The sequence below is a fragment of the Lepidochelys kempii genome, chromosome 12 (genome assembly GCF_965140265.1).
Source record: "Lepidochelys kempii isolate rLepKem1 chromosome 12, rLepKem1.hap2, whole genome shotgun sequence".
NCBI lineage: Eukaryota > Metazoa > Chordata > Testudines > Cheloniidae > Lepidochelys > Lepidochelys kempii.
Genome location: NC_133267.1, coordinates 42,651,233 through 42,668,551, shown reverse-complemented (window position 1 = coordinate 42,668,551; position 17,319 = coordinate 42,651,233). Strand labels below are relative to the sequence as shown.

At 50.0% G+C, this 17,319-nt stretch overlaps 1 protein-coding gene across 1 annotated transcript in view; it reads right to left on the bottom strand.

Moving 5' to 3' along the window:
- The window catches only part of LOC140896510 (uncharacterized), a 347,929-nt gene that overhangs the window by 115,146 nt on the left and 215,464 nt on the right, over window positions 1-17,319 (bottom strand). The window contains exon 6 of the mRNA XM_073308434.1: window positions 16,436-16,582. Within this exon, the coding sequence (XP_073164535.1) occupies window positions 16,436-16,582 (147 nt within the window). The remainder of the gene's footprint in view (window positions 1-16,435; window positions 16,583-17,319) is intronic.

Below are 17,319 nucleotides of genomic sequence, written 5' to 3'. Positions count from 1 at the left end.
CTGAACACGCACGCACACACACACACACACAGGCTGACCGCTGAACACGCACACGCACACACGCGCACACACACACGCAGGCTGACCGCTGAACACGCACACGCACACACACACGCACACGCAGGCTGACCGCTGAACACGCACACGCACACACACACGCACACACATGCAGGCTGACCGCTGAACACGCACACGCACACACGCGCACACACATGCAGGCTGACCGCTGAACACGCACACGCACACACGCGCACACACACACGCAGGCTGACCGCTGAACACGCACACGCACACACACACGCACACGCAGGCTGACCGCTGAACACGCACACGCACACACGCGCACACACACACGCAGGCTGACCGCTGAACACGCACACACACACACGCAGGCTGACCGCTGAACACACACACACACACACACACGCAGGCTGACCGCTGAACACGCACACGCACACACACGCAGGCTGACCGCTGAACACGCACACACACACGCACACACACACACGCAGGCTGACCACTGAACACGCACACACACACGCACACACGCACACGCAGGCTGACCGCTGAACACGCACACACACGCACACGCAGGCTGACCGCTGAACACGCACACACACACACGCACACGCAGGCTGACCGCTGAACACGCACACACACACACGCACACGCAGGCTGACCGCTGAACACGCACACACACACGCAGGCTGACCGCTGAACACGCGCGCACACACACACACACACACGCACAGGCTGACTGCCGAACATGCACACACGCACGCACACACACGCACGCAGGCTGACCGCTGAACACGCACACGCACACACACACGCACATGCAGGCTGACCGCTGAACACGCACACGCACACACACACACGCAGGCTGACCGCTGAACACGCACACGCACACACACGCGCAGTCTGACCGCTGAACACGCACACGCACACACACGCGCAGTCTGACCGCTGAACACGCACACACACACGCACACACACACACGCAGGCTGACCGCTGAACACGCACACACACACGCACACACACACACGCAGGCTGACCGCTGAACACGCACACACACACGCACACACACACACGCAGGCTGACCGCTGAACACGCACACACACACGCACACGCAGGCTGACTGCTGAACACGCACACACACACGCACACGCAGGCTGACCGCTGAACACGCGCACACACACACACACACACGCACAGGCTGACTGCCGAACATGCACACACGCACGCAGGCTGACCGCTGAACACGCACACACACATGCACACACACGCAGGCTGACCGCTGAACACGCACACACACACGCACACACGCGCAGGCTGACCGCTGAACATGCACACACACACGCAGGCTGACCGCTGAACACGCACACACACACACACGCAGACTGCCGAACATGCACACACGCACGCACACACATGCACGCAGGCTGACCGCTGAACACGCACACGCACACACACGCACACGCACATGCAGGCTGACCGCTGAACACGCACACGCACACACACGCACACGCAGGCTGACCGCTGAACACGCACACGCACACGCACACACACACACGCAGGCAGGCTGACCGCTGAACACGCACACGCACACACACGCAGGCAGGCTGACCGCTGAACACGCACACGCACACACACGCGCAGGCTGACCGCTGAACACGCACACGCACACGCACACACACACACGCAGGCTGACCGCTGAACACGCACACACACACGCACACACACACACGCAGGCTGACCGCTGAACACGCACACACACGCACACACACACACGCAGGCTGACCGCTGAACACGCACACATGCACACGCAGGCTGACCGCTGAACACGCACACACACACGCACACGCAGGCTGACCGCTGAACACGCACACACACACGCACACGCATGCTGACCGCTGAACACGCGCACACACACACACACACACACACGCACAGGCTGACTGCCGAACATGCACACACGCACGCAGGCTGACCGCTGAACACGCACATGCACACACACACGCAGGCTGACCGCTGAACACGCACACACACACGCACACACACGCAGGCTGACCGCTGAACACGCACACACACACGCACACACACGCAGGCTGACCGCTGAACACGCACACACACACGCACACGCAGGCTGACCGCTGAACACGCACACACACACGCACACGCACACGCAGGCTGACCGCTGAACACGCGCACACACACACACACACGCACAGGCTGACTGCCGAACATGCACACACGCACGCAGGCTGACCGCTGAACACGCACATGCACACACACACGCAGGCTGACCGCTGAACACACACACACGCACGCGCACACACATGCAGGCTGACCGCCGCACACACGCACGCACACGCACGCGCACATGCAGGCTGACCACTGAACACGCAGGCTGACCGCTGAACGCGCACATGCACACACACACGCACACACACATGCAGGCTGACCGCTGAACACGCACACGCACACACACACAGGCTGACTGCTGAACACACACACACACAGAGGCTGACTGGTGAACACACACAGACACAGAGGCTGACTGGTGAACACACACACACACACAGGCTGACTGGTGAACACACACACGCAGGCTGACTGCAGAGTATGAATTCCTGATTTCTAGTTCTCTGTTACACAGGAATGTATCTAATTTCTGCATGTTGATGCACTAAGCCTTGGAGAGCACTGTATCCTAAAATCCATGTGCTATCCGTGTGCATTGGTTATCGAGGAGGAGTGAGCTCTGCACTGCATGTTTACACATGGTCTGAGGAGGAGCTACCTGGTACATACTAACCAAAGGTCTATGACCAAAGTGATGTGTTAAGGTCATTAAATCAGAGAGAAAAGACACCAAAGACCCTACCTTCGTGGGTGTGGGAAGAATATGACTTTGGAAGGACGTCATTCCAAAGACAATCAACTGCCGTGTGTGGATGAAGGACTTTTGGGAGAACAAAAGATATCTGAGCTATACAAACTGGGCCAGTTCTAGTATTCCGGAGTCTGGTCTCAGACTATGCCATGCTGAAATGCTAATGTAAACTGGCCCTTGGGAAGAGTCTGTAAGATTGTAGCTACACTCACATTTTCTTTAATATCTTCTGCTGCTGCATGGTGCGGATGTTTTACCACAGCGACATCTAACTCCGCTCAGAGAAGGTCACAATGTCAGCATGGTAAAAATGCTTGTGTCCCATCTACACCAGCACTGCTGCTGATGGAGATAATGCAAAAGTGGGGAGTTACAGAATTGAGCCCCTTTAAGGCCTTGTTTTTTATAAGGTTTTTATAAGGTTTTTACTTATAGTGGAGCAAACCCTGTGTGGATCCAGTCTGAAATAAGAGTGCCCACATAGGGGTCTGTACCAGTTTAACTAAAATGATTTAAAAATCCGATTTAACCTAAAGTGGTGCAACTTTCTCATGTAGACGTGGTTAATAAAGGACTTGAGCTCAGACCTGGATGTGAGCCTCACGTGACAAACTGGGAGGAACACACAGTTGTACATGTGCGCACACACTTTCGTCTACACTGAGAAAAGGAATGGTGTCCGAGAATGTGATAGCAAACGCATTTCCAAACACTCCTTAGTGCCATCTACAGACTGATGGACATGGAGCCGCTGTAGAATAATTTACTAATCCTGTATGTTGGCCTGCTTATTGGGATGTTTTCTGTATGAATATATTGGGTTAAATTAACAGGACTCTTGGGAAACAAGCAGAAAGGCAACACAATGGCTCCAAATAAAATCCCCGTCAGCAAACACACAAAGGCTGTTAATGGGAAAGCCACTCCCCCTGAGCCAACCAGACTGGCTTGGGCAAAGAGGGCCAACAGCTGGGAATGGAGAAGAACAAACAGCTTTGGCTGACGAAGAAGTGACACTCTCTAGGGCGCAGTAGCTGTTGGGGAACCGTTCAGATAGATTGGCACCCACTGGGCGTCTGAAGAAACTTGGCCCGCTGGACCTGCCAGCACAGGATGGCAATAACCCTTCTGATGAGATAGACAGGCGTGCAGACTGTTTTTAAATCCTCCTCTCTAAATGCTTTGTTCCTACTGCTAAAATAATCCATGCTGTGGTTTAAGCAGGCTGGCTGGTCCCTGTCGCCCCACTGCTCCCAGACTCCCGAAGGGAAGGACTGCAGGTGTCAGACCTAAGTCAGACATGGTGGATAAGCCTGGTGAATTCACTGGATGCGTGCAAGAATGGCATGATTCCACCCCAGCAGATATAAAGGCCCGAGGCCTGACACTGGAGGAGGCATATACAGAGAGACGGTGGGAGGGTAAGCGGGGGCAGAGATGTGGCTTGCCCTGTACCATACAAACAATGGCATCAATATTTATAAGAGGCGTGACCTGGATATGTTCAGCCCTGGGGTTGGGGGGCGCCCTCATTTTCCCAAGGTAGACACATGCACAGAATCTAAAGGGTTATAGTTTCGATGGTGGGGATCAAACCGAAGGGCTTTCTGCATCGTGAGGCAATTCCTTCTGAGACGGAGCGTAGGGCCAGGGAGCCTGATGCTTCTGTCAGTTACTTGGGGGTTCATCGCAGTAACTCCTGGATGAGAATGAAGCTGCACTCGTGGGAGGCAAATCAGGCCCTACGAATTTATGTTCTGCTTCATTCTGTGATTTTCTCCAATACATTTTGCTCTATTTCAATGCCTGCACTGAGCTGAGTGACTGTCAGTGAGGACAGGCCCTGCCAGGAGCCTGGCGCAGAAGGAAAATGCACTTGGAGTAGAGATGATGGGCAGAGGGGAAGGAGTCACAACCCCTTCCTCAAAAGCTACTCCACAGAAGCTGGTTATGGAGAGGGGAGATACTCCAGCTGCCCCGGTCATGTATCAGAAGCCAGCAGTCAAGCCCCAGCACTGAGTATTTGCAAAATAATAAATGGGGGACCTTTTTGTTTCCCTGCTGGCTTTGAGCCACAGCCAGGAGAGCTGGAATGGCCTTTTCCTTGCTGGTTAGGGCTGAGATTCTGCCACTGCCACGTGACTCTAGCTGGTGTGAGGCTCCCTCTAAAGCCCTGGGGCTGGCACCCCTGGAGGACCATGCCCTTCTTTAGTGGCAGACATGCACAGAGCCCTCCCTGCTGCACTGGATGGGTTTGCCAGGCTCCTGCCACGCCTCCTGCTGGAGCTGGATTTTCAGTGGAATGATGTGATTCTCTTTTACAAGCTGCCTGCTCTTTTCATTTAGCTCAGAGCCCCTCCCCCACCGCTGCTGCTGGTTTTATTCAATTCAGCACTTGAGGGAACTGCAGATGAAATGGCTGAATCTAAATGGCCAGTGACAGAGCTATTCCCTGCCTGACCTGCCCAGCCAGAGTCCTTGTGCACACGGCCGCTCATGCAGCCCCGTGTCACTGGAGCAGCACTAGCATGCTCACCAAGAAGATCCCAAAGGCCCCATTATTTGCTTCTCACAGCAGCCCGCACTTGCACAGCCAGGTAAATGAGCGGCAGGTGTGTGCCTGAATGGGGGAGCGTGCCAGCGGAGAGGTTCTGCAAGGAGGGGGCATGGACATCCCTCTGGAGCAGCACAAGGTGCGACAGCCCCTTGCCTGCCTGTGTTACAGAGAGACAAGGAGGGCCCTGATTCTGCTCATAGGAGCATGCCTGACACCCCTGACAAGTGCGGAGGCGAGGTGCGGGAGGTCATCTCTGTTACTGGACCAAGTGCTGCTGGCGAGATATTCCCTCCCCCCGTCGTCTCTCTAATATCCTGGGTCTGGCACTGCATACATAGTACTGGACCGTGCACAGAGCACAGCCCCTTCCTGACCTCCCAACCCCCAGCACACAACAATTCACAGGCAAATGTGCGGGCACAACAAGGGTCCCCCCCAGTGTTGGGCACAATTGGCAAAGCTGAAAATCCAGCCCACGTCGTGGGTGGTGGAGGGGTGGGGGAGAGCACCACTGCACTCCTCCCACCTCCTGGGCAGTGAGGGGCAGGGAAGGTTCCCACTGGCTCCATTCCCTGGCAAGGCACAAGACAAGGCTCTTCTATGTACTCAAGCCCTTCCCGAGGAGCAAATCCTGCCCCCTCATCGGTGCTTGCAGGGCTCTGCGACAGAAGCAAGGGGGGGGGGGGTGGCATTTCCAATCCACTTTGCACTTGTGCTGTTTTTAAACCTATCAATGCACTGAGAGCATGGGGGAAGGGCAGATTTTCAGAACCAGCAGGAAGCTGATGTGCTTCTTTGCCATGCACCTGTCACACCAAGGAGATGGCACATGCACAAACCCCATGGGCAGGGAACTAAACAGGGTACTCCAGACTGAGCAGCTGTCAGCTTTCCTTTCCCCACTCAGATCCACACTTTGTCCCCTTTGGGGTCAGAGTCTGGAAATTACACACTGGGACCTGGCTGTCACCTGAAGTGCCAGGCAACTTCTGAGAGTAGAAAACCACTGCCATAAAGAGAAAGGGGAGCTTTGCAAATTCTAATGGTCTCCTGCTACTGTCACCGAAGAGTAATGATTTGGATGCTGGGCTGCACAGACAAATAATGTTGTGTGACTGCACCCCCAGCCTGGCTTCCCCCAGATTTCATTCCCACCCTCTGCAGGAAAGAGTGACTCAGGGTGGGGAGGGGGTGCTGGAGTCAAGTTCTTTGTTAGGGAAAATGTGCAAGCCCCTCTGTTTCCATTTGAATGGCATTTCATTCTGTCCAGTTCAATGTTTGCGGATCGGTTCTGCCATCTGGAAAAGCTTTGATTAAACCTCCTAATTTTCAGCTAAGCTTTTCCTTTCTGTAGGGCAAGCCCTTGACCTGAGAACATAGCAAAGTGGTCGAAAGGAATAACAAGGCAAGGAGAAGGGAGGTGCAGGGGCTGGGAGACAGCGGAATTAACTAGAGAAGACACCGTGCAGTTGTCTGGCAGCTGCCCTGCCAACTATTTACCAACCTTAGAGCTCTGACTCCTCAAAAGATCTCCGAGTCTCCTCCAGTGCCTGCCCACCTGTCCATCACCAGGCTGCGGGCCAGGCCCAGAGGCCACAGCTACTCAACATTTGTTTGGAGGGCCCTGCCCTGAATCAGCTCCTTGGTACCAGAGTCCAGCTAGGGTTGGCAAAGCAGGAGCTTCTATTTCCTTACAGGAGAGATTTTAAGACCCAGAAATATAGTGTGTGTTACACCCAGCCTGTAAGGATCACAACAGATTCCACCACCGTCCTTCTAATCTCATGAATGTGCTGAACAGCAGCAATGACTTAATCCAGATTTATATCATATGACCAGGAGCAGAACCTGTCTTCTAGAGGGACAGTGACCCCAGACCCCAGCTACTGCCCACTGATGGCATCAGTGTAGCTTCCTTAACTATATACACTCACAGCTACATCTTGCATTATGCGGGCTCTAGAGTGAAGCTCCTCTAACTGCTCTGTAGTACAGCTCAGCTCTCCACTCACTCACCTAGAAAAAAAATTATACAGATCTTCCAGGAATCAAAACACAGAACTGCTGATCAGCAGTCACTCCCGCTGTAAAGTCAATGGGTTTTTCTCCCTCCAGAAATGGGCTAAAGATGGACAACTTACAAACATGCACTCAGTTATTGAAGGCTTCACATTAGACCAAAGAAGCTGAGATCCCCTTGCATCACACAAACTGCCAATAAATCAAATTCTAGCTGGTGCTGAAGCCAGAAGGGTGCAATGCCCAGTGGCTGAAGAGGGTTGGGGCAACCCAGAGGTGTAATGAAGTGGTATGCAGGTGATTTGGTAGCTGGGAGGTCAATGGGTACTAGAGGCAATCCGAGGTAACAATCAGATTTCTCGCAGGGGTTGGTAGCCATGAGATCCAATCCAAGAGGCCACGTTGGCCTGATAGATAGGTGACGTCGGATGAGGAGTGTAATCTGCAATGGCCTATTGCTGAGACTGCTTCTTCTTCCTGCTGGGGTCTTCATATAGGCCAAGTATCCAATGGGAATGCTGCCTGTCCAGCCAATCAGGGGCTTGGCTGTTGTGGAGCTGTGGATTCTTCGCCCGAAGGCTGCTGGTCAGGGGTCGTGGTTCAGCATTACCTCTGTGGCACGAAGGCTAGGGACCCCACAGGCCTAGGTTGGACAGTGGTGTCCTGACACAGTGGCTAGGAAGTGAGCCTGGGAACAGTCAAGGGAAGGCCTGAGCATTAGATCTGAAATGATTGCATGAATGTTGCCCTGGGAGCAGGAGAAACATCTCCTGGGGGAACTCTGTAAGGGAAATTACTCACCTTATTGTGACTGCAGTTCTTCCAGATGTGTGGTCCCTGTGTGTATTCTACTGCGAGAACACACATGCTCCAGGTGTCCGAGATGCGAGAATTCTTGAAAGCTGTGTCCATTGGTCCACACCTGCACCCCTGCTCTCCTTGTGCTCCGCACCAAGGGCATAAGGGTTGGGGCAGAGTGGCCACCTCTCCAGTTCCTTCTCTACCATGAAGCTTGTCCTGATCTGAAGCAGAGGGGAAGGAGGACGGGGTGTGAAACACAGATAGGGACCACACATCTCAAAGAACTTCACTGCTTCTTTTACTGTGTTGTTTAGCCGTTGCACTTCTTTTGGTTCTCTATGTTTTTATGTTGGCAGCAAGGGTTTTGAGCCCTGTTGTGACAGAGTGCTAGACAACACCTGAGCCAGCACTCTGGTCACTGCGGCTCCAATTAAACACTGCAGAACAGACCTGGTTAAGCAGAGCTGGGCCTAACTGGTGGGTGGAGGAGAGCTGAAAGGCTAGTTAAGCCATTTGGCAGAGGCTACAAAGAGACATAAGAAGGACGCAGAAGGAGGAAAACAGGCAGTGAGAAGGAGAGAGAGATTGCTCCTCCTCACCTGCCGCAGGAGCGGAGGACTGCCTAGGACCACTGGAGCAGAGCTGTGTACTGTACAAGTGTGGTGGGATCCCACGCTGTAAATCAGCTGCACAGGGTGCTTTACCAGCAATCAGGTCTGAGCGGTTTGTAGACTGAAGCAGAGGCAGGAGTGAGTGGGTTCTCCATATTTTGTCCCAAAAGTTCAGGAACTTTAGAGAAATTCAGGAAATCACATTTGGTGAGAAGGGCATGATAGCTTGAGATTCTACATGGAAGGCTGGCAGATGTAAACACCTTCTTTCCCTTAGATCTACATGCCCGGACTCCTTACCTACAGGGATGGCCCTTGGATGTTGTCTTGTTCAGGGTGGCTGAACAAGAACTCTGTTCCCTTAGCCCAGACAAAATATTGCTTTTCTGTCCTTGAGGGTAGGGGCATAGGTAGCCAGCATTTGCCATACAGCCCTTGCCAGTTCTAGTATGGTTTCATTTAATGGGAGAGGGACCCAACGGGATTCTGTAGGCTGTAGGATAGCCAGGAGCTTATGTGGAGATCTCTGGACCTGCTCTAAGGAAATCTGGAGTTCTGCTGCCACTCTGTAACATCTCTTGAAATTGGCTATGATCATCTGGGAGAGATGGTGAGGCTGGAGCAACCTCCTCATTGGATGATGAGAGTGATAATTCCTTTTGGTACTGATAGTACCAGTGGGTCCGGCTCATCTTGCTCCTCTTCCATGGGCTCACAGGGAGGTTCTGGTTGACCCCTTGAAGAAGGGGGGTGAGTAAGACTCTGTTGGATTGCATAGATTCCAAGTACTGGGCAAGTCCCCAGTAGGGCCAGTCTGAGAGTTCAAAAGCAGGTTGCAATGGTCCCCAAGGCGTGGGGTACCATCAGTCCCAAGGAGGGTCTCCATGTTTGCATGGCCTAGCCTGGTTCCAGGAGACTCCTGATCCCCTGTCTGGGCTGCTCTCTCTAGGTGGAGGTGAAGCTGGTTCCACCAGTATGTCTGACTAGCCCAGTGATGAAAAAGTCCCATATGGCTCCATCGGCAGTGTTGCTGGTTCTGCAGAGGGGACATCACGGTTAGTGGACGGGATGGGCGACAGACTTCTCTCAGGCGTTTCAATTCTCACTGGTATTAGAATCTCCCTGTGAGTATCAGTTCTGCTCTACCTCCAGAACGGGGTAAGTCACCCGCCCCTTCAGACGTCGCGTGCTGCCACAGTAGGTGTAGACGGCGGCTCCTTATGGGGCTGTGACCGTACTGTCAGCGCATGTGCCTCTGATCTGGTGGTTTCGGGGGTCCCAGCAGTTCCTGGTCCTCAGGTCCCAGAGTTTCTTTTTAGTTGGTACCACAGACAGCAAAGTTGATACCGAGGCTAATACAGAAGAAGCCTCGCTCCTGTGTGCTTTCTGATCATGTCCACAAGGCTTGGGGGGCCTAAGTCCTTGTGGCTTAGGCATGAAGGCTCACCTAATCTGGACTGGGTCAGGGATCCCTCCTCTTAGAGGGTCTAGAGGGGATTGGCTTTTATGTTTGTGAGAGCGCCCTTTACTCTCATGAGAGGGCCCAGATGAAGGGTCTTTCCCTCTGCTCCTTTTCCTTCTGAAGTCCAGCATAGTATGAGGTGGCATGCACCTTGATGTAGAAGGGGGTCTCTCTGATGTAGAAGGGGGTCTCTCTGGCCTGGGTCTGACTGGGGCTTCGCTGGGCGCTCCATAGGATGCTTCTGAAGCTGGAGTTCTTACATCTGTCAGATTTGGCTGGGAGAAGAGCAGCAGATTCCATACTTAGCAAAGATATGAGCTTCTTCAAGGCAGTAGAGGCAGTGCTGGTGATCATCACTGACTGAGAAAGAGCGGAGTCAGGAGATGCAGTTTTTGAAGCCCTGTATCCAGGGCACAATTTAAGTCCTGTGCTGGGAGGGTCTCCAGGGGTGGGGATTCTAACACTAACTTGGGAACTATCAAAACACTAATTAACAGCAAAGAAGAATAAAATATAACTGAATATTTGTGGGAAGAGGAGAAAGGATCAGCTCCAGACACTGGAGGTTCCGACTCAGGCCATACTATGCTGAGAAGGACCTGGGGAGGTGGTCAGTCCGCCCCACCCCTTATAGCCTCAGTGAGGAGCATGAGAAGAGTACACGTGGACCAGTGGACAAGACTAACCAATTGCAAGAACTCTCCGTCTCAGGCACATGGAGCAGATACTACCCACAATGGAATACGCACAGGGATCAGCACTCAAAACGGCCCTGCCTAGAATTGGCAGCCTCTGCACAAGACTATATGTTACGAGCAATGCAGTGGCCATAACCTTAGAAGCGACATGTTTGCTCTAGGGCTGTCAAGAGTTTAAAAAACGTAATTGCGATTAATTGCACTGTTAAACAATAATGGAATACCATTTATTTAAATATTTTGGCTGTTTTTTACATTTTCAGATATATTGATTTCATTACAGCACACAATACAAAGTGTACAGTGCTCACTTTATATTATTTTTATTACAAATATTTGCACTGTAAAAACAAAAGAAATAGTATTTTTCAATTCACCTCATACAAGTACTGTAGTGCAATCTCTTTACCATGAAAGTGCAACTTACAAATGTAGAATTATGCCAAAAAAAATTACTGCGTTCAAAAATAAACAAATGTAAAACTTTACAGCATACAAGTCCACTCAGTCCTACTTCTTGCTTAGCCAATCGCTCAGACAAGTTTGTTTACATTTGCAGGAGATAAAGCTGTCCACTTCTTGTTTACAGTGTCACCTGAAAGTGAGAACAGGTGTTTGCAAGGCACTTTTGTAGCCAGCATTGCAAGGTATTTATGTGCCAGATTTCGTAAACATTCGTATGCCCCTTCATGCTTCGGCCACCATTCCAGAGGACATGCTTCCACGCTGATGGTGCTCATTAAAAAAATAGTGCGTTAACTAAATTTGTGACTGAGCTTCTTGGGGGGAGAATTGTATGTCCCTGGCTCTGTTTCACCCGCATTCTGCCATATATTTCATGTTACAGCAGTCTCGGATGATGACCCAGCACATGTTCATTTTAAGAACACTTTGACTGCAGATTTTACAAAATGCAAAGAAGGTACCAATGTGAGATTTCTAAAGATAGCTACAGCACTCGACCCAAGGTTTAACAATCTGAAGTGCCTTCCAAACTGTGAGAGGGACGAGGTGTGGAGCATGCTTTCAGAAGTCTTAAAAGAGCAACGCTCCAATGTGGAAACTATAGAACCCGAACCACCAAAAAAGAAAATCAACTTTCTGGTGGTGGCATCTGTCAAGGCTGAATCCCCACTCTGGCACTTTGAGTGCAGAAGGTGGGGGCCCGCAAGGATTCTAAACAGTAATACTGGCCACTCCAGGCTTGTATTAAACTCCCAAGGTTCCAGCTTCTCTCTGACCTTGGCTTGGTAAACGCTGCCACTGCACAGATGCAAAAAACCCCCCTTGAACCCAGGAAGGAACACTTGGGAATTCCTCCCTGTGGGGTACCCTCAAGCCCTTTCACCCCCCGCCCCTCTCCGGAGAAGAGCTGAGAAAGAAAACAAAGGAAATCAGCTGTTGCCACCAGCTAATCAAACAGCATCTGCACAAACCTCTTAGGACATCAAAAATCCAATCCTGGTCTTAAAAAAGGTAAATTTTATTAAAAACAAAAAGGAAGAAAATACATCTGGAATTTAGGCTTTTGCTAGATTTTTAAAAAGAGCAATTCCAAAAATGAAGCACCCAAACTAGCTTTCTTGGGGGTTCAGCTTAAAGGTTACAAGCATACAAAAGCATCTGGGGTTAGCACAGAGGAGATTCACAAGCCAAAATAAAGAAATAAATCTGATCGCGTTTACCTAAACATTCCCTATCCAAATGATTCCCTCTAGGTATGGAAGATAATTTTTCATATCTGGTTCAATCTTATGCAGCATTCCTGCTTACAGCATGGCTGCTCCGTGTCCCTGCAGCCCAGAGAGAACAGACAAAGGGAAAGTTTCTTTCCCAATTTTAAAAAGTTCTCCCTTCCCATTGGCTCTTTTGGTCAGGTGCACCCTTTTTTCTTCTTTACCTGGGGGACTTTTTAAAGGTGAAGCAAGTAGAGAACAGTTACCAGGAGGGATTTTACAGCTAACTGGCTGGCTGGGTGTCCATCAAAGGGACTTACCCCACCCCCCCACTTTATTTATCACAGCATCTGACTCAGATGATGAAAATGAACATGCTTTAGTCCACGCTACTTTGGATCATTATCAAGCAGAATCCATCATCAGCATGGATGCATGTCCCCTGGAATGGTGGTTGCAGCATTAAGGGACATATGAATCTTTAGTGCATCTTTAGCGATTTTATTTGACCAAGCTTTGGAGCTACACAGAGCTCTTCTTCAGCCTCAGACGTGTAGAAGCTCCTTGTAGCTCGAAAGCGCATCCATCTCACCAACAGACGCTATTACCTTGCCCACCTTGTCTCTCCAACAACAGATCTGTGATGTACAGACAATCACAAACATAGTTAAGCCGACAGCTCTAGTAACCAGATGCCAGGGGCTCCCCCATTTCCCTCTTTCAATTTTCTGATTTTCCCCCAATTCAACAGGGATCTTCCCATTGATAACTAGAACATTTCCTAAAATTTTGGATTTGCGTAGCTTTGGTGTTCAAAAGGAATCATTTTCCAGATAGACAAGCAGAGAAATGCTGTCAAGTTGATGTCAGTCCAAGAGAAATGTTTCTAGTCTGTTGGTTGTGAGGAAACCTATAACAATGTGGGCTGAATATAAACTGAGATAGTTTCCTTTTTCGGGGTTTGCAGACAGCTGGAAACCATAGCTTCAAGAGATATGAATTGCCTCATTAATATCACTGGTTTGTTCACTTTGAAACTTAATGACAACTTTATTTCAGTATTGATGCTTTCACGAGAAACAGCAATCTAGTGTGCTTATTCCACACAACCCCAACCATCCCATCTCCAAACCATTGCCACATCTTCCTAGATATCCAAAACCCAACGGACCTAACCTGCTCCTCATTCCCACTTTCTCCCCCGGATAAATCTGTATAATGAACATCTATTCCATATAAAATCAACGGCAAGCTGAAAACATGATGAGAACAAAATGAAATGAATATAAAAATTGGCACTGCAAGGTGCACAACAACTGCTTAGTTAGGACCGTTGAACAAAGCCAGTCACCATGAATAATATATAGCTTTGAATATCTGCAGAAAGGAGAGAGAGGATCAGCTCCAGACACTGGACTCGGGCCATGCGGCACTAAGAAGGAATGGAAGAGGCAGTCAGTCTGCCCACAAAGATAGGGCCTCCATCAGATCACTCCAAACATGGACTGGTCTATAAACTACTAATTGTCAGCCTGGGTGGGGCCTGGTACCTTTGGCTCAGTGGACATTTCGTGGCTAACGTGCATGTCCGGAGTTCCATGGAAGTCCCAGAGCACACATGGCACATGCTTTGTAAGCTTTCTTTTCCAGGAGTGGTGGGGCTCCCTAAAATCATAGAATATCAGAGTTGGAAGGGACCTCAGGAGGTCATCTAGTCTAACCCCCTGCTCAAAGCAGGACCAATCCTCAATTTTTGCCCCAGATCCCTAAATGGCCCCCTCAAGGATTGAACTCACAACCCTGGGTTTAGCAGGCCAATGCTCAAACCACTGAGCTATCCCTCCCCCCAAACCAGTGCTCCAGGTGAGGCATGAACTCACAACCTCAGCATAATAAGTACTGTGCTCTAACCAATTGCTTGAGCTTAGGGTTGGGAGCTGTGAACTCCTGAGGTCTAGTTCCACACCATTGACCTTGATACTTCAAACATGTAACCATGTACCACAATATTATTAGCTCCTTTGTACAAATGAAGAAATGCAGGCTCAGAGAGGATGAGTGACTTGTTCAGGGTCATATAACAATTCAGTACCACCCCAAGCCTAATCCATTACTCTGCATGGTCTCCCACGAAAATCCTTTCACCTGTCTCTCCCCGTTGTGCCTGTCTAGTAAGACTTCTGGGTTGGGTGACTGGTGGAAAACATGTCCTGGGCTTGCTGGTCCAGGGAAGGAGGAAGATGGGCAGTGCAAGAGGTACCTTGTTTGCAATGATCCAGGGACAGGAGAGGAAGACAATGGCTGCCACAGAGACATACAAACCATCTTGGCAAATTTCTGAAGTTCCTCTCACTGGCAAATTTAAGCTTTTTGTGATAATATTAGAAACCCGAGGTTAGAGAGCGCCAACAGACGGCTGCAATCCATGTCACTTGAGGCCCAATACCATACATTAGCTCTAATTTAACTGCCTAAAGCCCAAGGTGACAGAAGCTTAAAAAAACTAGAGAGAATAAAAAAACTAAAACCCAGCACTGGATTTCCCTCTGATGCAAAGGTGCATTTGTCTTCTCTGTCCCAGAACCCGTTGTGTTCTGCTGGTGTTCTTTGGGGGCAAGGGCTCTGGGCCTGATTCTTCATGCTTATACAGTCATGTATTCCTGTGCAGAATGGGTGTAAAATACCCATCTTTTGTAGAGTCCTTTTGATCTGGTAGTAAGGAGGGCAGACTCAGGCCCAGAGCTGGTCTTTGTTCTGTGAGGTGCTGTGCAGCTCTATGATTACACCTGAGTAATAGTTAATAATGACCTGACTTAATAAATATACTGTTATGACATGCATGCACGCATGCACATATACCCCTCCTCACCATGACATGCAAACTTAAGGCTCTTGAACTCACACTCTGGCCTTTGAGGTTTGTCATTATCAGCTAGAATGGAGCCAAGTCTTTTGAAAAAGGCACTTGATGGAGCTGAAGATTTGCATGATGACTGGGCGTTCTGATCTGGTCTGCTACTGAGGAGTTGCTGTGGCTGTTGGGGAGGGGATGCTTGGTTAGCAAGTAGACGACATATTTGGCTAATGCAGCGGGGCACCCAGGGTTTTCAGACACACATCTCTTTTTGTATAACTAAATAAGGATGGGCTGAGCAGTACTGAAACAGTCTAACTTGGTGAGGAGCATGGGGAAATTCCCTCTTGCTGCAGGAAACCAGGACGATCAGCATTACTCTCATTGTCTTCCTGGCCACTGCCAAAAGGATCACTACGGAGTGTGCCCAGGCTATTAAGCACAGCAGCCTCCAGCGTCCAGCTGGGGCATTAGGCTATGTAGCATGTATATAGTCTAGGAGGGGTTTAAGCTAGAAGAGATGAGGGGTGTTCTGAAGATGACAGACACTCTGATTTTCAAAGGCAATGATGCAAAGTTGCAGATCCTATAAATTTCATCTGGAATTATGGCTGCTCGGCACCTCTGAAAATGAGACCCTAGGTTTCCAGAGAGGGAAGGCCCAAGCTGCAGAATGCTATAGCTCCTGATACTTTCTTTGCATGGAGTTAAATTCAAGCCTGCTTCTACAGGGAAAAGATGAAAGTCCAGGTAAAAGAGGTGAGAAAGTGACGGGCCATACCATGAAGGGAGTTGATTGGGGCCACACTGCAAATAAATGCAACCAAAGACAATGGAGTGCAGAGAAAGCTTTCCCTTACCATCTGCCTGAGGGATTGCACTGTATTCTCCAGAAGGTGCTTCTCCTGCAGTTGATTGACTGCCTCCGAGTCCTTCCGGGAAATTTCGTGGTGAAGGTCTGTGATTATCTCCTGCAGCTCCTGAATCTTAGTTTCCCTCTCCAGAACCTACGAAATACAAACTGAAAGCGTAATGCACCGGAATGGGAAACAGGGAGGCAAAAGGAGCATTAGTAACAGGTCTGTGTTCTGCGATTCCACGGCCACAGAATTTGCCATGAAATTCCCTGCTGGCTGCAGCATTGTGCTCCAGAATCTCTAATTTTACCAGTGTTTCTAGCCCCATGGTTTTGAGGAGACTTTTAAAATGTACATCAAGTGTAAATCAATCCAGAATTGTCTTGATTCTATAGATAACGCAAAATGGTGTCCCGAAAAGTGTGCGCTATCCCATTTGGCATAATGGGTTGTTAATTCTGTAACCTAAAGATACCAGTTTAAAAGTCAACAGTATTAGTTATTTCACTGCTGATCATTTTAGCAGCTATATCCAGCTAATGTGTTAAGTCCACAGTGCAAAAATGCCATGAACAAGCGCTCACGTTCCAAAAGGACTAAAATGCCCCTACCCAGCAGCCAAAACTTCCAGCATTCACCACTGACAATTTCCACAAACAGGCACCGCTCCCCTAAATTGGTAATTCACAATAATAAAATCCACTAAATATGCACCAGCTAAAAACAGGATAACAAAATACATTGAAACCCTGCCCTCACCCCCTCCTTCAGAGCCTGGGAAAAAAGATGGACTTGGCAGGTTAACAAATCTGGGCTCTGGCAGCCAAGGGGGACGCAAGTTCCAAAGGGAAAGGGTCTCACACGGAGAATGCCCTGCTGGCAGCTCC